At 39.4% G+C, this 27,055-nt stretch overlaps 2 protein-coding genes across 16 annotated transcripts in view; one reads left to right on the top strand and one right to left on the bottom strand.

Moving 5' to 3' along the window:
• Positions 1-11,341, top strand: part of ATP2C1 (ATPase secretory pathway Ca2+ transporting 1) — a 116,470-nt gene extending 105,129 nt beyond the window's left edge. For all 6 annotated transcript variants that reach the window (XM_084754371.1, XM_084754374.1, XM_084754372.1 and 3 more), the window contains 7 exons: positions 1-167; positions 1,699-1,767; positions 3,033-3,149; positions 4,687-4,834; positions 5,275-5,370; positions 7,562-7,703; positions 9,509-11,341. In XM_084754371.1, the coding sequence (XP_084610497.1) occupies positions 1-167; positions 1,699-1,767; positions 3,033-3,149; positions 4,687-4,834; positions 5,275-5,370; positions 7,562-7,703; positions 9,509-9,639 (870 nt within the window). In that variant the 3' untranslated portion in view covers positions 9,640-11,341. The remainder of the gene's footprint in view (positions 168-1,698; positions 1,768-3,032; positions 3,150-4,686; positions 4,835-5,274; positions 5,371-7,561; positions 7,704-9,508) is intronic.
• Positions 11,342-15,810: 4,469 nt separating this feature from the next.
• Positions 15,811-27,008, bottom strand: ASTE1 (asteroid homolog 1). 10 transcript variants are annotated; one of them, XM_084754385.1, is made up of 5 exons: positions 26,880-27,008; positions 24,527-24,690; positions 18,933-18,991; positions 18,169-18,364; positions 15,811-16,296 (listed from the first exon to the last, which is right to left on the bottom strand). In XM_084754385.1, the coding sequence occupies exons 2-5, from the start codon at positions 24,667-24,669 to the stop codon at positions 15,981-15,983; spliced, it is 714 nt and encodes a 237-aa protein (XP_084610511.1). In that variant the 5' UTR covers positions 24,670-24,690; positions 26,880-27,008; the 3' UTR covers positions 15,811-15,980. The 10 variants fall into 10 exon arrangements, with proteins under 10 accessions (XP_084610511.1, XP_084610504.1, XP_084610506.1 ...); XM_084754378.1 differs by lacking the exon at positions 18,933-18,991 and adding an exon at positions 19,973-20,183 and having other exon boundaries at positions 23,374-24,690; XM_084754380.1 differs by lacking the exon at positions 18,933-18,991 and adding an exon at positions 19,973-20,183 and having other exon boundaries at positions 23,374-24,687; positions 26,880-27,002.
• Positions 27,009-27,055: the final 47 nt, after the last annotated feature.

Below are 27,055 nucleotides of genomic sequence, written 5' to 3' on the forward strand. Positions count from 1 at the left end.
TCTCTGCAGAAGAATGGGTCAGTTGTAGCCATGACAGGAGATGGAGTAAATGACGCAGTTGCTCTGAAGGCAGCAGACATTGGCGTTGCAATGGGCCAGACTGGCACGGATGTTTGCAAAGAGGCTGCAGACATGATCTTGGTGGATGATGATTTCCAAACCATAATGTAAGACGTTAGGTTTTCTCTCCTTCACGCATCTCACCTTCAGATAATTCAGCTTGAAAAGAATTGGTAGTATTGGGCAGATTAAACCATGTTTTTTGGATAACTTATTTTATGTAATTCAAGAGAAAGTTAATGGTGCAAATGGAACAGACATAATAAATGATGAGTCTGTTCTTTTAAGAAATATTTACTGAGTGCTAGCCATTTTTCACAGTTTTCTGGGCATAGAGTGATATTACAACAGTGACTCTCTTGCTCCAGTCTTTATTAAAGTTATGAGAGACATGTATATAGTATTAGTAGTTAAGTTCACATTCATGTGTATTTTCTTATATTATTAAGTGTTGTTGTTGCCCTCAGCTCATGATACTGCTTCTGAGCTCTGAATGCCTTTGCTGCTCATGGTTTCCAGTTGGGACTCGAGGGGAATGCCAGGGGCAGAGGTCTCTGCCTCTCACTTTGCACATGAAATGACCTGAGCTGCACTCTTTGCTGTGAATGGTACATTCTAATCATGAGTCCTGCCACGCTTTGTTACCCACATGTGGCCTAAAGTGATTCACTTTGGAGTGCAGGATTCCACATTTGCCAGCTTTTTGCAAGGAAAAAAGTATTTTTTTCTCCTCCTGGAAGATACAGTTATTTTAAGAATGCACCTTTTTCTAGCCTTGGTCAAGGTAAATGTGAGAATCCTTAAGTAAATTTTTGTAAACCACATCTTTAAATTCTTCACAGCATATTAGTCTAATAGTTATAAGGAACAATAAGGAAATTCCATAATTCTTTCATGGCTTTGTTGGTATTGTTTTGTTTTTTGAGACAAGGTTTCTTGATGCATCCCTAGCAGTGCTGGACTTGTTCTATAGACCAGGCTGGCCTCAGACTCACAGAGATCCCCTTGCCTCTGTCTCCCAAGTGCTGCGATTAAAGTCATGTGCCATCACTGCCTGGCGCCATTTAATTTTTGACCTCTTAATTTAACCTACTTTAAAAAATGAGCTGTGAAGGATATAGAATATCATTGTTTTAGTATCAGAAATGTGTAATATTGTCTCGGGTGGAGAGAGAATATGTACTTTTTATGTTTAGTTTTTAAAAAAAGATTTATTTTAGTTACATGTATGTGTGTCCATAGTGGTGCAGGTGCCCATGGAGACCAGAGGTGGCAGCCCCTCTCAAGCTAGAGTCAGAGCTGGTTGTGAGCCACTTGACGTAGGTGCTAGGAGCAGAACTCAGGTCTTCTGCAGGAGCAGATGCCCTCTCAGTCACTGAGCCATCACTTCAGCCCTATCAGGTTTTTTGTTTGCTTGTTTGTTTTTGTTTTTTGAGGAAAGAAAATTTGAATATTGTATAATGAAAATAGTTTAAATAGAGCTTAATTCTCTGGTGAATTAAAATATTTTCATGTTTCCTAATCTTACTTAATGATTTTTTTAAAAGCACGTATTATTATTTGGTTAGTAACTTAGTTTCAAAATGTACAGGCATACTTTATGTGATATTTTCTTATTACTCTATTTTTAAATTTCAGGTCTGCAATTGAAGAGGGTAAAGGCATTTATAATAACATTAAAAATTTTGTTAGATTCCAACTGAGCACGTAAGTTTGTAAGAACTTTTACCAATGGGTTTTTAAGAGAAATTATTTGAAAAGTAATCACAAACAGAATGCCTAGAAATTCTGACCTATATCTTGAAGATTGCTTATAAGTAGTTTTCTAAAAAGAAAAAAAGTGCTAACAGCTATTAATATACTCTTTAAGTATATTAGATATCAATTATGTAGGATGATTTAAAGTATGTAATAGGAAATGTATAAATAATAGGTAGTAGCTATTTTGCCATTTTATATAAGTGACTGGGGCCTTGACATTTTAAAGGAGATTCAGTGGCCAATTCTCATGAATACTAAAGGATACCTGGATAATCTTTTGAGATTTATTTAATTGTTCCTGAAATCTAACAGAGGATGTGTCAAATCCCAGTAATGTTTCTTGGTTATCTTTTTCTAAAGATTGAATAGTTTTCTATAGCCAAAAAGTGGTTAAATAGTTTTGAAACTATTGTTTTGTAGGTTTAAAAATTCTTCTTCTCATCTGGGCTTGGTGGCACATGTTTGTAATCCCAGCATTCTAGAAGGCTGAGGCAGGAGGCTTCCAGAGGCCTGGTCTGTATTACTTAAGGGAGAGCTTTTACCAGAATGAGGAGATCTTACTACGTTTGTTATTGTTGTGTAAGCATTTAAAACAACAACAACAACAACACTTTTGTTAAAACACTCTTGTCTTGCTGGGCAGAGTGGCCCTCCCTTTGGATTCCAGCACCTGGGGGCGGGGAGACTGAGTAGATTATTGAGCCGGCTCAGTCTACATTAGCACAACACTGGGCTGCAGAGTCATACTCACTTTCCAGAAATGCCTCTTCACATCTTAACAAAATATTCCTATGAATGAAGTATAGGTCAGTTGAGTTAATAGGAAACTTGAAAATATGTAGAACATGATGATTTTCGTTCGTGTGTGTGTGTGTGTGTGTGTGTGTGTGTGTGTGTGTAATGAATGTGTATACATATCTGTATGTGCTTGCATTGGATGTTTTTCTCATTCATCTCTTCCTTTAATCTTTGATAACATGTTTTCACCGAACTTGGAGCTTACTGATTAGCCACACTGACCACCTGGCAAACTGCAGGGACCCTCCTGTCTATCTTCACATGGTGGGGTTTACAGGCGTGCACCACTAACCCTAACTTTTCCCTTGGGTCCTGAGGGTCTAAACTGAGGTCTGCATGCTTACTCAGCAAGTGTTGCACAACTAATGTATAAAATTTACTGTGCTAATTTTTACATGATTCTTTTTCAACAGGAGTATAGCAGCATTAACTTTAATCTCATTGGCTACGTTAATGAACTTTCCTAACCCTCTCAATGCAATGCAGATTTTGTGGATCAATATTATTATGGATGGACCCCCAGCTCAGAGGTAAGTCTTTATTCAGGAATGATGGAAAGACAAGGCAGCTGTGAATGAGACATTTCAAACCTTCATCATGGACTTTTCAGCACCATGCTGCTTATGAATTGTCATATGTGCATATCATTTATTCTTTTTGATTGTGTAGTGCTGTTCCTTTACACTGTGTGAGGTGCCAGCTTTTAGGTAGGAACAGAACAGGGAACAATCACAGTTCTTGTTCTTAGGACATAAGCTGAGTTCTAAGAACTGGCTGTGGTGAAGACATTTCCTGCAGTCAGTTTGAACACAGTAGTAATAAGCTCAGTCACCACTAATGCATTGCTGTTGGCTGAGGGGAAGAAATCAGAAGTGCCACTCCTTTCCCCACCCAGTTACTGTTATTTAACCAAGAGTGAGCCAGCATTTAAACTCTCCTCCTCACACTCCTCATGTCTTCTGTTTTCTGACTGTGACGTGTGAATCTGAGAATTTATGCCTGCCTGAAGGCTGTCTTGTATGTCTGTGTATCTGTCCCCTATAAAGGGCTCTTTTATTGAACAGCACAGAAAGCCTCACATGTGGAAGGAATGAAGGATACTTTAAAACAATCTTAACTGGAGTTGTACAAGGAATCAAGTCACTGATTCAACTGACTCCTAATGCTGCTTTTATCACTTGTAGATGATATCCATTTTATAAGGCCTCTTTCAGCCTGTTTGCTGTTTCCAGCAAATGATTATGGTGCACATGAAAATACATATGTACTACTCTGGGTCAGGGCATGGACAAGTATGTAACTTAAGATTTCAGCTATGTAATAGCTCACACAGTAAACGTTGATTGCATGGGAAATCAAGGCAAGGCTGGTTTTGCTACTGTTCTCTCAAAAATAGGTTACACATGCTGAGTGCATAGCAGTTGTTAGTGGCTCTAAGGTCTAGCAACAGTTTCAGTCTCTTGTATGTAAGAGACACTTTCATAATACTGAATCAATACTCTCCAAATTTACTTTCATATCTGAATTCTGTTTAAGAGCCTTGGTAAGATATGTGTTTAAAAAGTTCAGTGCCTCATTTTTTAGTAGTGTGGTAGGTGAATGGTGTCTGTCATGGCCATTGCAGTAAATCTGCCTAATCAAAGACACCCTTGTATGAAATATGTTGTTTTCTTGGTAGGTTATGGATTTGAACAATCAATTTATATGTAAATGAAATTAGATGGTTTTTTTTTTTAAATTGGCTATCAATTGCCTACTATACTTTGCCAAATGCATAAGCCTAAGAGTTTAGAAAATGACAAAATCAATTGTCTCCCTTGCCATCCCCTCACTTTCCCTTTCCTTCCTTTCCTCTTCTTCCCGTTGTCCCCTGCTTCCTTCTTCCTGCTTGTAGTTGGTACTATAGACAGCTGCCAGCATGGCCCACAGTGGGGCCAGTGTTTTCTTTATGATTCAACATTTTGTTTTCAAAAGAAAGTATTTAGTTCCTAGGTAATTGAAGCTAATTAGGTTGTAAAAGTAAGTGTAAACAACATTTTAAAGTACTTTGTTCTCTTTGTTTTTAAGCCTTGGAGTAGAGCCAGTGGATAAAGATGTCATTCGGAAACCTCCCCGAAACTGGAAGGACAGCATTTTGACAAAAAATTTGATACTTAAAATACTTGTTTCATCAATAATCATTGTTTGTGGGACTTTGTTTGTCTTCTGGAGAGAGGTATATTCACTAGATAAACTGCAGTGTTACCATGCATCTGTGTACTGGGATTCTTAGTTATTTCAGTGTATTGTACAGATGATTGGCAAGTGAAGAGCCCTCTGAATGAAAAATATGGATTAAGTGAATATAGCTTAAAGTCATTAAGTATATAGTAAAATATGTGCATGGAAATTTGGGGAGAATAAGAAAATCTAAGTCCTTGCATAGGTGTGTTAAAATAGTGCCAGTATTTTAATTCCTGAACATAGCTCATGAGATTTTTTTCAAAACTTTAATGAAGAGTATATTTGTTCACTAGGTGGTTTGTAGAAAGTTCAGATAGGTTTCATGTTTAGAATGAAGCTATTTAATTTTAAAAGCATGCAATGTTTGTCCATTTTATTCAGCTATAAACAGACAAACAAAAAAAGATATCATTTTATCTTTCTTCTTGGCAGCTTCGTGACAATGTGATAACACCACGAGATACAACAATGACTTTCACTTGCTTTGTGTTTTTTGACATGTTCAATGCGCTAAGTTCCAGGTCACAGGTATGCTTAAAATGTCCTACTTAATTCACCCGTTTGAGAACAGCCTTTCATAGGAAATGGACAGAGATTATGGATACTTTAGCTTTTATTTTTGTAGCCACAGATTACAGCATCATACATCTTTCTATAAAGATGTGCTATGGTCAACAATAAAGAAGGGGTGTTTGAGCTTAGATGGTGTCTGATCTTCAATTATTAGATAATTATAGAATATATTTAGACTAACATCTGACCACAGGACAAATATCACGGTGCTATAAAGCCGTTAGTCTCATTTTAGAAAGGCTTGTTATAAGGATAGTTTGTTCCTCGTCACATCTGTCATTGTGAAAGTTTAGAATTCTTATTTTTTTCTTCCTATGTTGTACATTAATTGATGTTTGCATTTTCTTGATAGAAAATAATGTGCTAGCACCAGAACCTGGGGCGCTTTCTGAGAGTGTAGTGTCCTTGAAAAGTAATTTACTTTGCGTGGCCATTCAAAGCACATTATGTATTGTTGTTTCTTTTTGGTTCCAGAAGTCTTTTACCCTTTCGAAACCCTTTGATAGTCCCTAACTGTGTCCTTAAGCATTTGTCATACTAGAGTTTTCCAAGTATAGTGATTTATCACTAGTTTAGACTATTAATTTAGAAACTCGTACTTGTGGGGCTGGAGAGATGGCTCAGAGGTTAAGAGCACTGGCTGTTCTTCCAAAGGTCCTGAGCTCAATTCCCACAACAGCTTGGTGGTTTACAACCATCTACAATGAGATCTGGTGCTCTCTTCTGGTATGCAGGCCTACATGTAGGCAGAACATGTATTTGTTTTATGAAAGGTAGTTTTACTTTTTCCATATGTTCATAATTAAGTGTATTTGTTGGGTAAGGGTTTGGGGTTATCTACCTTAGTGAATGGATAAAAAGTTTCATAAAATATGAATAAAATTTACTGATATTTTGGGGATACTGTCTTAGTCAATGTTCTGTGGTTGTGAAGAGACACCATGACCGAGGGAACTCCTAAAAAACATTCAGTTTGGGGCCCACTTACAGTTTCAGACTTAGTCCATTATCATTATGACCCAGAATATGGTGGAAGGTAGGCATGGTGCTGGGGAAGGAGCTGAGGCTACATACTAATCCACAGGGTAGGGGTAGGGGTAGGGGTGGGGAGTGGAGAGAGAGAGAGAGAGAGGTGAGGGGAGGGAAGGAGGGAGAGAGGAGGGCCAATGAGCCCCTGAGACCTTCCTGTCTGCACCTGGCTGGCCAGTGAGCCCCTGAGACCTTCCTGTCTGTACCTGCTGGAGCTCGCTGAGATTACAGGCAGCACTGTCACTTCCACTTCTCTCCTTAGTGCTGGGGATTAAGCTTCCCAGCCTGCAATTATTTTGAATTTAGTTAAAGCATAATTACATAATTTCCCCCTTCCTGTTCCTCACTCCAGACTTTTCATGTCCTCTTCCTCCAGTTCTTCACATTCCTGACTTTCATTCAATTTGAAGGCCTCTTTTTATTAGTTATTCATTGTTATATACATATATATATATAAACATATACATATATAAATATAACCTGCTAAATTATTTTTATTGTTTGAGAATTTCATATATACATATAATGGTTTTGGTCATATCCACTCCCCTCCTCTCCAAATCCTCTTTTAGCCCCCTTCCCCACTTCATTTGCTCTCTTTAAAAAAATGAAACAAAACAGTCTGCTTAGTGTTGCCCATATATGCATAGCTGTAGGACCATCTTACCTGAGCAGGGCTACTTTCCTAGGGCCATACCTGTGAAGAAACTTACTCTCTTTCCCTCAGCAGCCATCAGTTCCCAGTTAGGGTTGGGGTGTCATGACCTCTTCTGTCCAGCTGAGGTTTAGCTGGCTATTTCTTGTACAGGTCTTGTGCCATCTCTGCCTTGTGCAGCAGCCTTGTCACCCCTGCAAATGCTGTGCTGCTATAGACCTCCCCCACTTTTGGCTCCTACAATCTTTGCCCCCACCCCAACCTTTTTCTTGTTAAATAAAAAGTTGGATTAAAATTTCTTATTTGATATGGATTTTCCAAAAATAATAAAGTTAGGGCATTTTGTGGTGTTGGCATGATAGAGTTCAGTGATACTGATTATTTGAAATTGAATAAAGTATAATCATGATGTCGCTTCTGTGAGCAGGGCTGAGTAAACGGAACTCTCTGTTTTGCCAACAGACAAAGTCTGTGTTTGAGATTGGACTCTGCAGCAATAAGATGTTTTGCTACGCAGTTCTTGGATCCATCATGGGACAGTTACTGGTTATTTACTTCCCTCCACTTCAGAAGGTGTTCCAGACCGAGAGCCTAAGTATACTGGGTAAAAAAAATGCTGTCGATGTACCATTGATAATTGTTGTAGTTTTTAAAATGTGTTTGTTAGAAAGCTATTTTAAAATAGGAAATAAAAACATAACTGACAGGACTTATAACAAAAGGTCTTGTATATTTTCATTTTAGGATATTCAGGGGGAAAACTTGTTTTCATTTATTTGACCCTCTGCATTCTGTATATGTTATTAAATCATGTTTCATGATTTTTAAATACAACAACTTAGAAAACCTATGGTAGATTATTGTAAAGATTTATTTATTTATTATGTATACAGTGCTCTGCCTGCTTGTACACTTGCGTGCCAGAAGAGGCATCAGATCACATTATAGATGGTTGTGAGCTACCATGTGGTTGCTGGGAATTGAACTCAGGACCTCTGGAAGAGCAGCCAGTGCTCTTAACTTCTGAGCTATCTTTCCAGCCCTAATTGTAGTTTATAATATTTTATTTTAAAATGTGGACATTTCCATCATGAAATGAGAGAACTATATTTAAGCTCATTGAAAATCAAATTGTCCTTAAAACATAATCATTTTAAAATAAACTCAGTATTTCACCATTCTTATTAACACATTCATATTTCATGAAATCTCAGTCTGATCCAGGAGATATTAACTTTTATAATGTTTCTGTGGAAATTATAATTCTTTCATTTGGCTTGCATTAACTATATGCTACAGGGCTAGATGTGGAGCACACTGGTAATATGTTTAGGTGGTAATCAAGGTTTGGTTTGATCTGGCATTACTAACAGCCAACAATATAAAATACACTCAAAACTAGAGCTGGGTGTGGTGGTGCACACCTGCAGTCCCAGCATTTGGGGAGGCAGAGGCAGAGGCAGGCAGATCTCTGTGAGTTTGAGGCCAGCTTGGTCTACAAAGTGAGTCCAGGACAATCAACGCTACACAGAGAAACCCTATCTCAAAAAAAAAAAAATTATATATATATAAAAAAATATATATAAATTAAGTGTGTAGAAGAGTATATTTGGAAAATGTATTCTTAATTCTTACATATTTTAAAAGTTAATTTCTTTATTTATAAAGTGAGTTTTATAATCTATATTTTTTAGTATAAGTTTAGTGGTTTTGATATAAAGTGAAGATTACCTTAAAATGTGAGCTGGCTTAATTTTAATATTTTAATTCTATATTTACATTGCCTCCACTTTTTAAAAATAAAATTTAAAAAGTCAGCTCCAGTTTTTTAAAGCAATAAATAAGATAGAGATAGTGTGAATACTATTAAAACAGTCTTCTGGGCTTGGAAATGTAACGTGCAAAACTTGTCAATCACTAGAAAGGCACTCTCAATCAGAGGTCCTGTTACTACTTGAATAGTGCTGTGCAAAAACTTTGAGATCTGTCAGATAGGAAACCCTTGGCATTGCTATTAAAAGTTAGTCACATGATCTTAGGATTCAGAGAAGGTTGTCAGAGAATTTGGGTTCCAGTTCTGCTCTAAGATTTTTCTTTCACACACATGTTTAAAGTTAGTTATTATTAGTGTGTGTTTGTATGTGTGTACAAGCACTTGTGCCACAGCATACATACAGAGGTCTGGACAACTTCCAGAGTTGCTTCTAACCTTCCTCTGTGGGTTCTGGGGCTGAACTTGGGCAGTCCAGCTTGCCAAGCAAGAATTTACCTTGCTTTTCCTACATTTCTTTTTCAACATTTTAAAGTTATACTAATCATCTCTATCTTATGAAATACTTCTGAAACAGTGCATTCTAACATGTAAGCTGCTTCAAAGAATTGTAAAACTCAGCTTGTTTTCTCTTGCAGATCTGCTGTTTCTTTTGGGCCTTACCTCGTCAGTCTGCATTGTGTCTGAAATTATAAAGAAGGTTGAAAGAAGCAGGGAAAAGATCCAGAAGAATGCTAGCTCGACATCATCGTCTTTTCTTGAAGTATGATGCATATTGCATTTTTTTTTAATTTGCAAACTAAGAATTGCAGTCTGAGAATCATTTAGAAGGGCAAGTTCAAGAGGATAATGAAGATTTAAGGACTTTTTAACTTTCGATGAACATTAATATAAGAAGACTTGATTTGAACCTTTAACCTGTTGGTAGTCCCAAATGAAATTATGCAACTTTGATGACACGTTTCTTGATTTGAATTGGCTTTTGCAATTGAATGGAACTTTATAAACATATAGGCAATTACTGAATAAAAAATACAAAAGGCAAAACATGAACCACCTTCTGCACTTAAAGAGTTCTAATGTACAAATACACTATCTGTCTTAGATGGATATAAATATTTTTTTTATTTTTAAATATTGTACTATTTATGGTGGTGGGGCTTTCTTACTAATAAATAAATTTAATCATTTCAGAGGCATTCTATTTGGTTTAGAAATTGCCAGGAGTGCCATGTTTCAGTTACTGTGTTCCTTTTTCCTGCAATGTAAGCAGACTGATACTTTGTGCTACCATTTTTGTATTTCAAGTTGTTTTTTGTTTTTGTTTTTGTTTTTTTGTTTTTGTCACAGGATGCAACCACTGTCTAATCACTGTTCTTTTCTTTCTTTTTGTGACTGAAAAGCATATACTATAATTGAAGTAAATGTTTGCTCTTCTTAGTGTAAATGGTTGTTTTGTTTTTCATAGAGGTGTGAGTCTTTGGTCTAGCAGAATTAGTTCATGGCTGTCTTTGGTATTACAGTTTAGAGTAATTATACTTAACACACAGTTATAGAGTCTAAAACACTTAAGGCAGGATTGGAATTTATAACAGATGATATTAACGTGTTCTTGTCACCTTTTTAGTTTAATACAGATACACTTTGTATTTGTCAGTATCATCTTGTCATTCCTTGCTTATAAATCAATACTTAAGCTGAATAATTGACCTTTATTACTATTTCATATGTGTATTTTTAAGCCTATTTCTTAGAGAGTATAGAGTATTATACTTAGAAAATAAAACAGTTCCAAACTCAGAGAGATAACATATGAACCAGGGTGTACATTGGAAGATCCTATGCTGGCCTTGCTCCTCTGAACCTTCTAGGCAGCTGCCGTAGCACAACCCTGAGTCTGCCCTTTCTACGATTTGTTTGTGCTCTGTCTTCTGTTTCATTGGGTATGCTTGGGAAATTGATGGATTTGCTTTGTGTAATACCATCAGTTTTTATAAAAGTCTGGCAAAATAAAGGTGAGTGTTAAGTTTTGTATTTCATAAACTGTCAGAAAAAAATAACTGTTCCTAAGCTTGTTTAACATTAATGGTGACTGTTAACTTTGATGTGCTGTCGTTGGTAGGAGAATTCTGTTGTTTGAGTCTTTCCTGCTGAAGCATGAGCATAAGGAGCCAGAGTGTCTGCACTTTGTTCTTACTCTCTCGGGCTGAACTGTCACGTGTACGTTGTTCTGTCTGACTGGGGGACATGAAATCATTGTCTAATTGACTCTTAAGAGATCTGATGTCTCATAGCTAAATTTTATAATGGTTTTTACATTCTGTTACAGACTTGAAAATACATATTAAGTGCATATTCTGTCTTACTTGTTTTACATTATAGGTTGAGAATATGATTCATGAAATGAATGTGCCTATCTTTTCACTTGGTTTTTGAACTATAAAAATAAAATGATTTTTTTCATAAGTTCATTAATGACTTCCCAGTTAGTATTGTTAATATTACTATTACATCTGTAGATGCTGAAAGATAGTTTAGTAGTTTTGGAAAAAAAATGTATAATACAGATCCAGATACATCTATATCACTATACATCTGATACAATGTAATCTTTCTGTAATTGCTTTAATTTGGGATCTCTCTGATGTAATACATAAGTAAATTAAGTTTTGCCCACACGTAAGATATTTTCTCACTGAAATGAATTGGTAGCAACAATAACTATCCCATTTATGAATTGATTAGCATTATTAACACTGCTTTCTGTCTCTGTTGCCTGCAATTTTCATGCAGTTTGTTTGGCTTGAATGACTCACCCAGAAAGTGAGATGAATTGATTATATTTTCATTTAGAGTTTATTTAGTACATGAGTGTATTAGGAATACAATGACGTTCTTGCCCTTCAGTACTTCTTGGACAGGAAAAGCAGATGATAAGACTTAAAAGCTATTTTGTTTATGTTAATAGTGATCTTTTTATTTATTTAAAGTGTACATACATCAAAATACAATACACAGTTCCCTTTGGCATTTGAAAATCTTCGAAGTGGCTTTTCAGACTTAGCTCTGTAATCTAAATAGCAAGTGGTGTATGTACACTAACATGAGGAGGATGTAAATATTAATCCCACTTGGTGTGTGGCTGAACAGCAAGTTATCCTGATGAGCTCTTCTGGTATTTGATGTGACTGTGGAGTTCAGTTAGACTCTGACTTTGGCGTGTAGTTGTCAGAGTAGTTGCTGTAGTGGATAATGTGCTGATTTAGCAGACATAATTTTCTGTAAACATTGTGGCAGTGTTAGGTTTATAAATAGTATCTTGCTCTAGGAAGTTTTTGGTTCTCACTCTGGAGGCCAGTGTGAAATACACTGCCTAAAATATTAAAATGAGCGAAGGAGATGACTCTGTGGCAGACAGTTGCCAAAAAACAAAACAAAACAAAAACCCAAAGCCCTAGGATTAGTGGCATATCACTAAGTCCTTCAATGGGGAAGTTCTAGTCAAAGGGCAGTGGGTCTTAGCAGTTGAACAGTAGATTGTCCACGGAGAGCTTAGTGGGGAACAGAAGAAACATGGAAACTGACAGAATTCCTGTTACCGAGGTGGCACAGCTCCATGTGAGTGATGCCATACAGAGGATTAAAAGAAATTGCCTAACATTTACAACTACAGCTAATTTGTTGGGGGGGGGGCTTTCCAGACCAATGCCAAACTTAGGTCTTCACACATGTGCGCCAAGTACTTTTCCCACTGAGCCATCTCCCCCGGCTGGATTTGTTTCTTGGAAATGTGTAAGTCTGGGTGCTAGAAGGCCTGTAGTCATTACAAATGTAGGTTTGGGGATGTTCCTGTCCCTAGATTTTACCTCCTTCGCAATGTCTACCTTTTGAGGCCAAGCAAGAAGGATTACAAGGATACCAGCTTTAAGGGGGGGAAAAGCAGGCGGGGCTCTGGAAATTGAACTGATCCCTGGGCTTTCAGCTGAGCTGTATCATCAATCTAGTACCCACACCTTTTCAAAGCAAATGCATCTACTAAAGTAGATAATCTACATTACATCTTTCAGCATTATTTCTATTACGACTTCAACATGACTTTTTTTAAAAAATATTTTTTATTTAATTTTAATTTATGTGCATTGGTGTGAGGGTGTCAGATCTTGGAGTTACAGACAGTTGTGAGTTGCCATGTGGGTGCTGGGAGTTGAACCTGGGTCCTTTGCAGGCAGTGCTCTTAACCACTGAGCCATCTCCAGCCCCCAACATGACAACTCTTAACTTCCTATAGCATTCTCACTCTTGGCCTGCTAGCCGTATCTGATCTTGGCTGCCTTGGCGGATCCTGCCCTTAGCTCTGACGACCCTTGTCTCAAGGGCCCTTGTCTGCTGCTTTACAACCACCTTTTGTGCCGTGCTTTGTTCTTCCTCTGCATGTCCAGATGTAACAGTAGTGGCTACTGATCACATTTTACTGCCAGCCATGGCTTATTTGTATAGGTACTAAACGCTTGTAGGCACATTATTTTGACTTTGTACAGTTATTTGGAGTGTAGCAATTCATTTCACAGGTAGAACAACTGAGATGTAGTCATTGACTGTTTTATGCACAAAGGAGGGAAAGGTAAGGCATTTAGGTAATAAAGGTCTTTGTCTCCTAAAATTATAATTAATTTAAATTAGAAATTCAAGTTGAAATACTAAGGCCCACTTGAGTCCTTTTTTTCATGACTAACTGGCCTGGAAAAGACCAGAGATTATATTTACAGATGAATAAACTTTCAAGGTCTTAGTGACTGAAAAAACTTGCACAAAATACATATCAAATATAATTTTACTACCACTAAATACAGAGCATGTTTCTAGTACAGTAAATGATTTTTTTTCTCTAGTTTTACTCCAAGATTTACTCATCTTAGCTGTCCAGAACTCTTTTTGTTATTTGTACTGCTAATTGAAGACTGATGTGTCCAAAGCTTCAGGTGAGATTTCATTTGCTAGAACTGAATCTGAAAGAACACAAGTTGGCTAAAAACACAGATGACTAGATTTTGGGAGTGTGGAACACGCCACATCCTGCTTATATGAGGTTTTTCTCATTGCCACCTGTATCTGATTTTTTTTTTTTTAATCTTAAAAGGCCAATCAAACAAAAGAAAACAGAATAGAGTAGAAAAGAAGGGCCAGGCCAAAAGTTCTATTTAGTTAATCTAACGCCGATTCAGTGTTGCCTCTTGGTGACTTGTGTCTCAGTACACAGCAGTCAAGCCTGGTCTCTTTACTTGGCAGACTTGATAAAATATTCTTATTCTTTTCTTCGTGTGCTTTTCCCCAAGCAGCTTAAGCAAATATGGCTCTTAGGAGTCAGGTTATGTCATTACTGTCTACTAGAAGCTTGCTAGCTACTCTGTGGAGTGCCTGTGGCGTCTCCTCTGATACACACTTATACACCTGCGTAGGTGAAGGTTTTGGTTCTCAGAAGGAATGAGAGAACATGGACATTACTGATGCTATTTCCTTTACTGTAAGGGTTGATTTCAAGGGACTTGCCCATCTGATATCAAAAGCCAAAAGAATGGTGTTCAGGAGGAACTTTATTTAACTTAATTAATTAGAGAAAATATCCCTGTGTAGCCCAGGCTAACCAAATTCACTGTATAGTTCAAGCTGGCTCACAACCTTCCTGTGTTAACCTTCCTTCTGAGTGCTGAGACTACAGGTGACAACCTTCATCTTAGTGAAAGAAGAAGCCAACTGATATTATTCACACGAATTTCATTAAACTTTGTAACCCATACTTTCCATCTTGGTGCCTATTAGGCCAGTTATTTGCCAGAATGAGAGAGGTGGGGGGCAGGGGCACACTCACACACGGGGGGGGGGGGGGGGGGAGAATGCACACTATATACAAGGTTGGCAGTGGTTTTGAAAAGTGGTGTTGAGAAGCCAGGGAATGGGCCACTTAGGCTGACACAATTTGTACATTATATCCAAGAAGCAGAGAAGGGAACACTTTAGACCTACCATTTGTGGGCAAAGGGTGTTTCTCCTCAAACATGGATGCACAGAACTGTTCTGTTCTTGATCCTTTTAGTAAACACAGTCTGGAGATACCAAAACTGCCCCACTAAGGAGCACAGTTGTCTCCTAAATATTGCAATGGGAGCTAGAGTTTAGGGTGGAATATTTGAGGAACAAATAGCATTCCATTATTTTTGGAAACATTTGAAGGCATGTGAAGATATATTTGCTGGCTGATGCCCACTTCAGTTTCTGAGTGTGTTTGTCTACCTAGTGTAGAGAATTGTCAACTGTTAAGGACTAGAGATTGGCTGGCTCACATCGGCAGCTTACAGCTGTCATTAAGATTACTACTGATGGACTATACGGTTGGATGACAGAGCAGGAGGAACCTCAGCTGTGTAAGGTTTGAGACTTGCCACAATGTACTCCTCCCACTTGCTTATTCTTGTCTGCCTGAGCTTTGGAACTAGCCAGCATCTTTACAAACCTTTTAGTATTACTAGTTTTAGAATAGCGCCTCAAATATTTTGGATTCTTAAAACGAATCTGAGAATATTGTCCAAGGTTGCCTCAAATCTTCAATTTTCCTGCCTCAGCCTCCTGATTCCTGGGAAATTATTATGTAGGATTACTAGTCTTATGACTATATAGTTGGCTATGCTATTTCAATTGAAAGGTTGTAAAATATTACTATTTTATGAAAAGAGCCATGAAGAGTGAAAGCATGCTTAATAAATATGTGTTTCTAGGCCAGTGAGATGGCTCAGAAGGTAAAGGTACTTGCTTCTAAACCAAGTTTGTTCCCTGGAGCCCACATGGTGGAATCAGAGCCAACCCTTACAAGTTGCTCTGATTTCTATACAAGTACCATGGCTCTCACATCCCCAACACACATACAAGTAAACAAATGATGCAGACGTTTCTTAAATGAGGCTGTATTAAAAGCACAGTACAAAATCTTAGAATTCAGATGATCTCTTGTAAGCTTTATCCCATAATAGGTTAGTCCTAAAGAAAAACTAGTTTCAAGGGGGAAAAAAGGAAAAAAAATTTAAGTTGTAACTGCAAATCTCATGTACTACAGACAGTTTATTTAAGCTCCGAGTTCTCCACGTGCTCCTCCAAGCTTTCAACCATTAATAGCCCAAACCGATTGCTTCTGTCATAGCAGGGCCTGGTGTCTGAAGTGGTTCCTAGGCTGGCAACCTTTTTCTTCTGCCTCCTTTTTTTTGACTTTGATTTAGCCTTTGGTAAAAATAATTCAGCTGGGGCATATGACCCTGTGGCATGGAACAGATGTTCATAAAGTTGCTTTGCCTCAGGACACAGGCTCAGGAGGCTTTCTGCAGAAGTGGATGCTAGCAGTCGCTGGCAGAGTCCATGTACCAGGCTTCCACTGTACAACCTGTTCAGTGGGAGACAACATAGTTTGAAAGCATCAGTTCAGTGCACTGGGGCAGCAAAGATGAACATTCTCAACAGAAGTATCTGAACACTCAGCTTGCTGTTCCTTTGTAACCATTAACATTACTTGCTAGAACTTAGTAGTTAAAAAGAATTTCATAAAATGGTCTTGGTAAACCAAAAAGACAGTTTATTATTACAATATCAGAAAATTGTAATGGCATCATTTGTATGGTCATTCATTTGGAATAAGAACCCCACTACACAAATACAAAATGAGATTAACTAGAACCCCTAACTTAATGACTCATGACCAGAGCTGATCCAGCTGGTGTACTTTGGCCATCAGTGTACAGCCCTATTTTAATGAGTATGAAATCAATATTTGAGAAGTCTTTATGCTGAGATGCAATTATCATCTTATAGAAAGTATATCAGAAAAAACCATGAGTGGTACTGTTATTCTTGTGGAGAGAACTGTGGTATGTGGTACCCAGAGAGGAGCCTGTTAACGCAAGCAAGCAGGAGATACAAAAAGATTGGTGTTGCATCTGGCACTGTGGTTATCTCTGCCTCACATGACTAAAGAAGTTAAAAAACAGAAGAAGAACAAAACTGAAGAACAAGAAACACAGTTTATTTTGTAAGACCCAACATTTTTTACATCAATCAGAAGGAGGTTATAAAGGACACGTGTGAGTCTTAGATGGATGTGGATTAGAATCATTAGGCTGCAATCAAGTAGATTTTCGATTCAGGAAACTTGCTTAACTTTTATCGGTCTCAGTTTAACGATACTGTGTGTGATAGTTAATCTTAATTGTCAACTTAATGGGATTTAGAATCACCATAGAACACCTCTAGATGTATCCATGAGCTTTTCCACGAAGGTGTAAGTGAGGATAGAAGAGTCACTCTAACTGTAGGCATCTCCATTCCCATGGACTGGGGTCACGGATTTAATAAAAAAGAGAGAGGCTAAACACAAATAGCCATCTCTTTCTGCTTCCTGACTGTGAATACAATGTGACCAGCTGCCTCAGTCTCCTGTGTGCTGTCCTTCCCCACCACGATGGACTGTATCCTCAAACTATGAGCCCAAATAAAACAAACCTTTCTTTGGTGGCAGTGGGGAGACCCAAATTAATCAAATTAAAAAACAAAGCAAAGGCCAGTTTATTAGTCTTGGTGGAGGGTTTTTGTGTTAGCTCAGATATGAGGTCCAGAGATAACAGTGAAAGCAGGGCCGGGGTTATAGCTCAGTTGGTAGAGTGCTTCCCTAGTACCAATAAGCAAACCTGTCCTTGAAGAGTATGCATGGCATACAGATGAAGCATGTATATAACCTCAAATTCCATTTTCTAGCCATTGCCTTCTCGAATCTTAGTTTCTTTCTAATACTTCCTGGGTGGACAATTACCAGGATGCTTGGGTGCTTAAGCCCAACATTTCTATCACTTCTCCTCAGGCCCACACCTATCCCACCCAGCTTAAACTCCAGAGTTAAAAACTCTGCTATACAGGCTCAGCACCCTTCTTCGTTCATATATATGAATGGTATATATATATATATATATATATATATATATGTGTGTGTGTGTTACTGCAGTAACAAGATGTGCCTGGGGTAGAGCAGTGAAAAGTTCCTATGAAGTGATAATTCAAACACCCAAAAGAGTTGAGGTAATTCGTTACACCCTACTAACTGACTTTGAAAATTAGGTACAATGGAAACTGGAAATATTTTCCAGTTGCAGAAGCTTCAATTATGATAGTATTCTGAGATTGCCAGTAATATGTTTTCAAAGTGGCTTGTTTAACTCTTTAAACTCTATGTGCACTCATCTGAACTAAAGTTTCTCATGGTGCTTACTGAGTTAGGTCTGGCTCTGGAAGAGGAGTGGACAGCAGCTGGTTGAGATACAACCCCATCTGGAGACAGGATTGCCACTGACAGAAGACGTGAGCCGTGTCTAAATCCAGTCTTGTGCGTGGCCGCATGGGCTCCTCCACCCGTTGTAATTCTTCATACAACGTCTTGGCACCACCTACTGGTGGATCTTCCTTACCTAGATAAACAACCCAAAGGCAGCATTTATAAAAACACTGCATCAGTTTGCCGTTTCCCTACATACCACAAAGCCCACAAAGACTAATAGTTTGAAAACTAGTTACTTTTCTCTTCTGGTTTCATAAATGCCTTATTTACATGGAAGGTCCCTTTTCTTGATTACATTATTCAACCCCAAACTAGTGATTTTCCTTGAAATAAAATCTCTCCTGCGGTATGGTATCTGGCCTTAAATACGTCCGAAGGAAATTCTCTAGGATTTGTGTCTATGAAAATATGACATTAAACAACATTCTCTTCACTGTCTTTACTGCTTATTCCTTCCACCAAAGCCCCATGGGGTAGCACACTGGTTTAAAGACAGCTCATAGGTTCAAAGCACATTTTGCCTGTTTTACAGGAGGAAAATGAAAAGTATGAATAATTTGACAAATGCATTGTTTCTTTCCATAAGAGAAGGGGCAAGAAGAACGACCTGAGGAGATGCAGCTTCTGCGGGTTTGTTTGAGCAGAGGTGCATAAAATAACAACTGGGACCAACTTAAAGGAATAAAAAGGAGGCCCACCTTTCACAGTTAGCGGGAAGCAAGGCACTGAGCCTGCCAGGGTGCGGGGTCCACATTCCCTAAAAGAGAACAAATAGACATGCCCCTTCTATAGGACTCACACAAAACCTTAATGGGCTCATGCTATGGGGATTTCTGTAAACAGCTTCAAACTGTTGTGAAAGCCACGGGCCTGATGCGTTTTCTGTTGGTTGTCATATGCCAGTGGTCCCTTTGATGGCTACTATCGGACGAGCCTGAATATTTGGAATGTTTTGAGTCCATGCTGTTGCATTCTTAAACTCATAGAATACACCAGGTAGGACTATCTACAGAAGCCTTGCCATGATGAGAATGCTTTGTGTCTGTACACAGTATCACATGTCCACACTAGGGTGGCAAGTGCTTGAAATGTGGCTGCTGCAAAAGGCTCAGGTTTCTGTGTAAACTTAACTTTAAATAGCCGCACGTAGCTGTGGCTAACAGATACCCTGTTAGACCTGTTATAGAGTGACAGTTTTATGGTATTCATAGTCTTTTAAGGAGAAAGTTGCATTTAAAAACTAAAATATTCCAATGCTTCCTTTACCCAATATTTAAATGCACAAAAGTTGCCCAGGTTATTTCTCTAGTAGAGACAAATTTTAATCTTTTCTTTCTATTACTTACATATTAATAGGAACTTAATAGCTTTAAATAAAGGTAGAAACCAATATGAGCAAGAATGCTTATGGCTGGAAATATTGAGACATTTCTTCTCTGGGAAAGTGCACATAGGTTTCTTGTGCTGCTGCTGCTGCTGCTGCTGCTGCTTCTGCTGCTGCGTTAGTGATGGGGCAGCAGAATGACACAGAGCACAGTTGGTGACGCACATCCCAGCTCTGTACCTGAAGCCAGCCAAGCTCCCGGCACATGGAACTATCAGTATTTACCGGTGAAGGACATTTTGGCACCTTGTTCTAAGTTCTCTTGTAATAGAGGTTGGTTTTTGTTTGTGTAGATTCATGAGGGTGTAGTTTATATACAACTTGGCAAAGCATTCCTGGATTTCTAGAACCTACCAGGGCTGTTGATGATGGCATGCAAGGGCCCCCTCAGCATCCCCAGCAGTAAGGCCTGCAGATGATGGAGCTTTGCCTTGGCCTCTGTGGACTGCAGCCAGTAACAAGTCACAGCAATGGGCAACTTCAGAAAAGAAGGGATGGGCTCCAGGACCATCTGCGTGACCTTCAGGGCTTCTAACAGAAGCGTCTGCCGCCTAGCCAGGGGGAGCTGAAAACGTCAAATAGTCTGCAAATTAGGGTATTTTCAGTAGCATGATGAGATTTAGTTCAGCTGTGGAAGTTAATAAATGATGTTTGGTTCTTTGAAGGAATGTACCCTCTATGCCCCCTAAACAGCTTTTCTTGTGTCTCTGCCTCCTCTCTCTGTAGGGTAGTGCGTACATTCAGTACACACACTCCTCAGGAAGTGTTAGAAATTCAGTCCTGAGATTGTACCCCCTAATCTTGATTCAGTATTTTGAGGGGAGACTAAGAACTTGCATTTTAACTAGAGCCCACATACTTTACAAAGTTCTCCACGAACCATGCCCCCACTTGCTAGTGTCGATGAGGTACCACTTTTTCTCAGATGCACAAACTGTCACCTCCACAAAATAAGTTACAAATCCCTCTGTTGCATGTGGCTGCTTCAGGGTTAGAAATATATTCGAGGTAGGCAGAACCGTCTCCGTGACTTCCTATACTGTTCTTATGCACACCGTGCACCCACTTCCCCTTACAATTAGATGAGCAGTTACTTCAAGCTGAGAAGTAAACAACTATGGGAGCTGTGAGCTGCTTGTTGAATTTTACGCAAATGAATCTCAGGTGAACTCAAATGAATCATAAAGTACCTTTAGGCCATATTTTCATAAACATTTAAGTAAAGAGTTGTACTCCTTGTGTTTCTACGCAGTCAGAGAAATTCCCTCCCTGCCAAAGGATTAGACAGTGGATTACATTCTTAGCATTTAACAGGTGGTTAGTAAAGTGACTGATGAAGAAACAGATGAAAAGAGATGTTAACCCAAACCAAACTGCATCCTAACTGACAAGATAGCTATGTCATTCATGTCTGAGGTCTTTAAATAGTACAGTGACTCGAAACACAGTTTCAGTAATTTAATATTGTCATAAGTCTTATAGTTAGTGTTTCATAGGATAGCAACAACCCCTAGTAGACGTAGGACTCACGCCTTAAGGAAAACACATTTCAACTTCCAGTTACGACTTAGATGAACAAAGTGTTCTAGGATTTGATACCATAGATTCTGCCCTCAATAACTGTGGCTTTGGGCAAGTTTCTGAGGGTTTCTCTAGTCTGATCATCTGTAACATGAGCCTTCCATGTTGGAGGTGCACAAGACGTTTTCTTGAATTCATCAGCCCTTAGTGCCTTAAAGAGGAAACTACTCTGCTTACAGTCCCATCTGCTCTGCTCCCAGGCCCACGTGGGACTACCCCACTTGCGACTATCCCATTTGTGACGACCCCATTTGGTTTGGGTGGGAATTAAATGAGCCAGTACGTGAAGTCTCTATCATGAGCTGTCACATAGCTGAAGTATTATTCCTACATCATGTTAAAGGCAGGAATGATCCCAAGGCTTCTGCACTTGAACCTGCATTCGTGTCTGGAAGTGTATTTGCACCTGGCGTCACTTAGAATTAAGGGCTAATTAGAGCTTAAAAACATTGAGCTAAATACAGAACTCATTAACTCATGCCAAAGGCAAGCCAAATGATACACTGGGGTACAAAGTATATGAAAATTTCCTCTTAGTTATCACTCATCAGGAAACAATCAGCATGCTATACATCTCATCGATTGCATTGGACTATTAGGGGGGAAAGAGTCTCGATCCCTATTTCACGTGGATCCTGCTCCTTCTGGACAGACTGTAGATTTAATGTAAAAAAAAAAAAGGTAATTGTTTTCATGATCTTGGGAGTAGCTAATACCTTCCTAAGCAGATCAGAGAAAGGAAGCCATAAGTAATATAAATTTAAATGAAAATGGCTACACTAAAACTGTTTAATAAAAATACACTACAGTGAAAATCAGAACAGGAGGCCCTGGCCACAGTGTTAATTGACAAATGATCAGTAGGTAAAAATCCCAGGAAAATAGGCAAAATAATGACTAATGAACACAGGCAAGTCATCAGAGACATGTACATTGCCTACCCAAACGGCTAAGATGACGGCCCACAGATCAGCCAGAATGCTTCCTGGGCTAAACACCAAGCACTGACAAGAGTACAGGAAGAAGCACTGTCTTACTGCTGGTGGGGATGTTAGGGGGTCCACTCTCAGGGGGTCAGTTCAGGAAGGGCTGAACACAGTGTCTCACTGGGCCCAGCAATTCCACCTATGTGTAATAGAAATATGTCCTTGTGTTACAAGTGGTGTGCACCATAGTAGACATGGCACTATATGAAACGGCACAACTGAAAACTGCCTAGCAGAAAGTCATTTGTGATTTATTCATCCCTGAGAAAGCTGGCACCAATGACCCTATGAGTCTGAGAGTAAACATTTAGTTGGAGCTAACAACAACCCAGTCAGGCATGGTGGTGCACACTTTTAATCTCAACACTTGGGATCTGAAACTGTTTATCATGATAACACAATTAAACATACAAATTAAATGTAAATTATAAAATCAGTTGCAATACCCATTGTTTTGGAGTGTTTGTCTGAGGCACGGTTTCTCTGTGTAGCCGTGGCTGTCCTTTATAGACCAGGCTAGCCTAGAACTCAGAGATCTGCCTGCCTCTGGGATTACAGATGTGTACCACTGTGCCTGGCTGCTATTCTTAATAGATTTACATATTATTAAAAACAAAAGCAACACTGGGATCCATGAGAACATTATTTTCTTCTTTGACTTAAGCAACACCAAGGTAAGCTAAGTCGTGCTTTTAGGGGTCGATTTAAGCAAGTCACCATGATGCCACAACCCCAAAGTCTAAACAGAGGTCCACAGTAATTAAAAACAAAACCTTTAGATGATTCATCAGCCCTAATCTTAGCTGAACTCTGAGACAATCTAAGATGCTGTTATTCTCATATCAAGTGCCTATGCGCACACCTCTTTTACAGTTCAGAATTTTTCCTTTTTTTTTTGTTTTTTTAAAAGCTATATACTCCTATTCTAGTTCAGATTAATATAGAACAAAGTGCACAGGAGCCAGGTTACTGAAGAACACTGGAAGTAGCATGTTTAGCACTATGTGCTAGGTTTGAGTTAGTACTGACCTTAGCTAAGAGGTTACCTAGTATACTGGAGTTCTAGCTTCCACAAACAACAGGAGGGCAAGAGGGCAACCAGTGTGCTATTTTAAGAGAGACAGTACCTATGAAGGCAACTTATAGTCTATAAAGAAACTTCTAAGCATTTTATTTTTACAAACTCACCTCATTCAATCTGCTCAAGTCAGAATGATCCTCGAGCAGCTGTTCTGCATAAACAATTGATATCTTGATATTTGTATTAATCCTTTCCACTTCATTGAAAGGCAGAAGCTGAGAAGGCAGTGCTTTCTGGGATGTGTCTTCTGGGTGTGATGAGGCATTCAGAAGAAGACCATAGATGATCTGGCGGATGGGCTGAGATACCCTGTGGGCGTTCGGCCGCTGCATATTTTCTACCTGTGTGTGAAGAAAGGTCCTTCGCAGCACCAAAGCATCACTGATGAAGGGTGGTAGCTGGCCTTTGGCTAAAGCTGCTCGGACCCACTCTGGTAAACCCAGATTCAGAGCGTCTGTACAGACATAGGTACCACAGCGGAAGAAGTCATGCAGCTTTGCCCGAGACTGCTGGTACTCCTCCATGGAACAGCAGACAAGTTCCTTAACATTTTCGCGATCCTTTTTGGGGAGATACTTCAGAACGTTATCTAGTGCTTCCGTGGCGTCATCAAAATCAGACAACCAGTTCAGAAGTCCCAGAACTCGGTGATATCTCCTCCCCTTAGAAGTAAAGGGAGGACGCACTTTATTTACAAATGTCTCCATGATGGGCAGATTAACATGGTCATTTCCACACAGCACCGCAAAGAGAGGTAACAGAGCTTTGTTCATGTTGTTGAAGTAATGGCAGAATGCGCTGAGGGAAAAGCATCTGGCGGGGATGTAGTAATCTTGTGTATCCTTAACAGTGTTCAGATTTTGCCACTGAAAGCTATTCAGAGGGCAGAACCCACTTTTCAGGTCAAAAATGCAAAAGTCACTGTCCGATGATAGCACGGGGCAGTTCCAGTGATTGGCAAGTGTCATAATGTCCCGGTCCGCTTCGGAGAAGCTCTGCACAAAACATACCTTAAGCCTGACCAAAACCTGAATGAACACTTCTCGGGTGAGTAAGGGACACACATTCCCACCCCCACCAACAGAAAGGGAATGGGCTGCTTGGATCCTCTCCCTGGCCCGATCCTTCAGAGTTGTCAGCTTTTTATCTGAAATGTCACATCCTCCATCTAACACCACGTATGGACAAATATGACAAGCAAACAGTGATTCAAAGAATTTCTGCACAACATCTGCAAACGAATCGTAGTCCCCACCATACCTGAGCTCCAAGTTTGAATTGAAGCAGAGCCGGTGGAAAAGAGAATAGCCGTCAATGATAATTTTTGTGTTCCGCAATTTCAAATCAGTGAAGAATTCATTACTATAGTCTTCCACAAAACTCATTAGTCCCCGGATACCCATGATGACTGACAGAACTCCCTGCTGAAGCAATAAAAACCAAGTTCAACTGATGACGGCCCTTCTAATCGCTATTCTTGGTGGTCAATTTGACCACATCTGGAATCAACCAAGACCCAAGCTTCTGGGTATACCAGTGACGGATTTCTTCTTGATTGGCTCATTAGAGGTGGAAGGCCCTAATGGCAGGACATGGATAAAGGAAGCTCTTGTTCTTTGCTCTAACTCTCTGGAAAGTTCATCCCTTCATGGCATTAGAGCCTACTTCTTCCTGAGTCTGGTGGATACCGAAGACCAGAGGAGATTCTTAAACTTTTTGTAGGGAGACAGCCATTGCTGGAATAGTTGGACCACTAATGTTATCGTGTGTGTGTGTGTGTGTGTGTGTGTGTGTGTGTGTGTGTGTGTACGTACAGACAGAGTTCTGCTATCTGTTCTGTTTCTCTAGAGAATCCTAATACAGTGCTTATAGGGTACCAAATCATTGTTTCAATAGGAAACAACACATGCTCTTTAAACAGACTATATTGCGTCTGTCAACAACCTAGCTGACCATTTTTCCTTGTGTGATACAAGGCAAAAACTCAGTAATTTCTGTAAAAATTATCTTTTATTTGCCTGTTTCAGTTGTTGTCTTAGAGGTTTACTGCTTTCTTCTGCTAACCTAGGTCTAGTTCTGGAAGCTTTTACACTCTGTACAATCTAACCTAGGCCTAGAATGTTTTCAGCTTCTGAGACTTACTGCTGAATAAGCTCACTCTTACTAGTTCTTTCCGAGCTCTGGGCTGGCTCGTTCAACTCAGCTGTTCTGGCTCAAACTCTTCTCCCAGTTGACTTATTTAATCTGGCTCTGCTTTGCCTCAAACTAACTCAGCAATCTCCTCTAATCTTACAGCTTCTTGTCATTTCCTGGCATGTTCTGTCTTAACCTGAGTTCTTTCTCTCTGCAACCCATCTCTCCATTACTGTCCTGGTGAAAATTCCTCCTCTCTCTGGAAAACTGTCTCTTAAGTAGCTTCCCTTTCATCTCTCTTCTCCTGAGAGTTGGGCATATCCTATTCTGTCAAATATTTCTCTGATTCATCATCTTTTCTGCCACTCAATTAGACATCACTTTCAAACATGGTGCTTCCCTTCTACAAAAAAAAAGGCTTTACCTTAGTTTGGGATTAAAAGCATGTACCACCACGCCTGGACCTAAGCTTTTCTTTGCCTGATATTTTCTCTATACCAGGCTGGCTTGGAACTCAGATCTGTTTGCCTCTGTCTCCTAAATTAAAGGTGTGTTTATATTCCAACCTGATCACATAGATCTTGAAGATCTTTGGATGTGATCTCTTCCCAGAACAGCCATATTCCGAGTTACCATTCCTCTACAAATTTCATGGGGTTTGATCTTTGGTTAATGATGGACACTACTCCTGGCCTCACAGGATACTATGGTTCCCACCAACACAGAAATCCTGTGGATTTTGCTACTGAAGTTCTGTTTCCATTTTACAAGACTGAGTGTCAAGGCATAAAATCCTAAGCTATAAAAACGACACCCCTCATCAATGTCATAAATCACAGTGTAGGACACATAAGGGTCCAGTGTTTCCTTCCTATGGATAAGTAGACCCTTTTTAAGGCCCTGAGTGTGGGGGATGTTAGACAGCAGTTTGAGGGAAGGAAAAACCTACAGCTTTACACTTCTGGGACCTCAGCTATCCAATTTCAACCCCATTTACGATTCTTTATGTCCTCCTGCTTCTGTCCTATCTGGCTAATAACTCATAGGATTGGTTGGCATTACTGGTTTTCCTTCCCGCCTCAGGCTTCAAGTATACCTTGGTATGGTGTGATCACCAGCCTTGTCTTTGTTTTGTCAATCTTGGAATTTTTGCATTTTTATTTTTTGGGGGATACTACCTAAACATTCATCATCTTGATTTTTTTTTTTTTTGCATCTGCTTACTTTTTTGCGCTTGATTTTTTACCTCACCTCAGATTCATCTGGGTCAACAGCTCGGCGCTTTTAATTCTAAATGGGCATTTTTCCCCCCGGGTCTGTCTTAGGGCTTCTGCAAACTCATTGCAAGCTAATGATCTGACCTTGTAAGGAGTAGCTCAACAAATGCAAGCTGGTCAGGGCAAAGGTGCGCAAAAGGTAGGATCTAATTCCTCAGACACAGATCTTACTGTCCCAAGCCACCCCGGCCCTCTCGACCCACCTGCTGCTTCCTCGGCGGTGACCTACTCCCTTCACCAGCAGTCGTTAGGAACCCAGTGAAAACATGCAGGTGAGTTGAAGACTTCGACCGGAAACAGGAAGTACCAGGGAATGACGTCACTGGGAAGCCTGGCTTCGGGAAGCTGAAGGCGCTGCCCGGGGACGGAAGTGCTCTCG

Source organism: Acomys minous (genome assembly GCF_964271855.1).
Source record: "Acomys minous genome assembly, chromosome: 13".
NCBI classification, from domain to species: Eukaryota; Metazoa; Chordata; class Mammalia; order Rodentia; family Muridae; genus Acomys; species Acomys minous.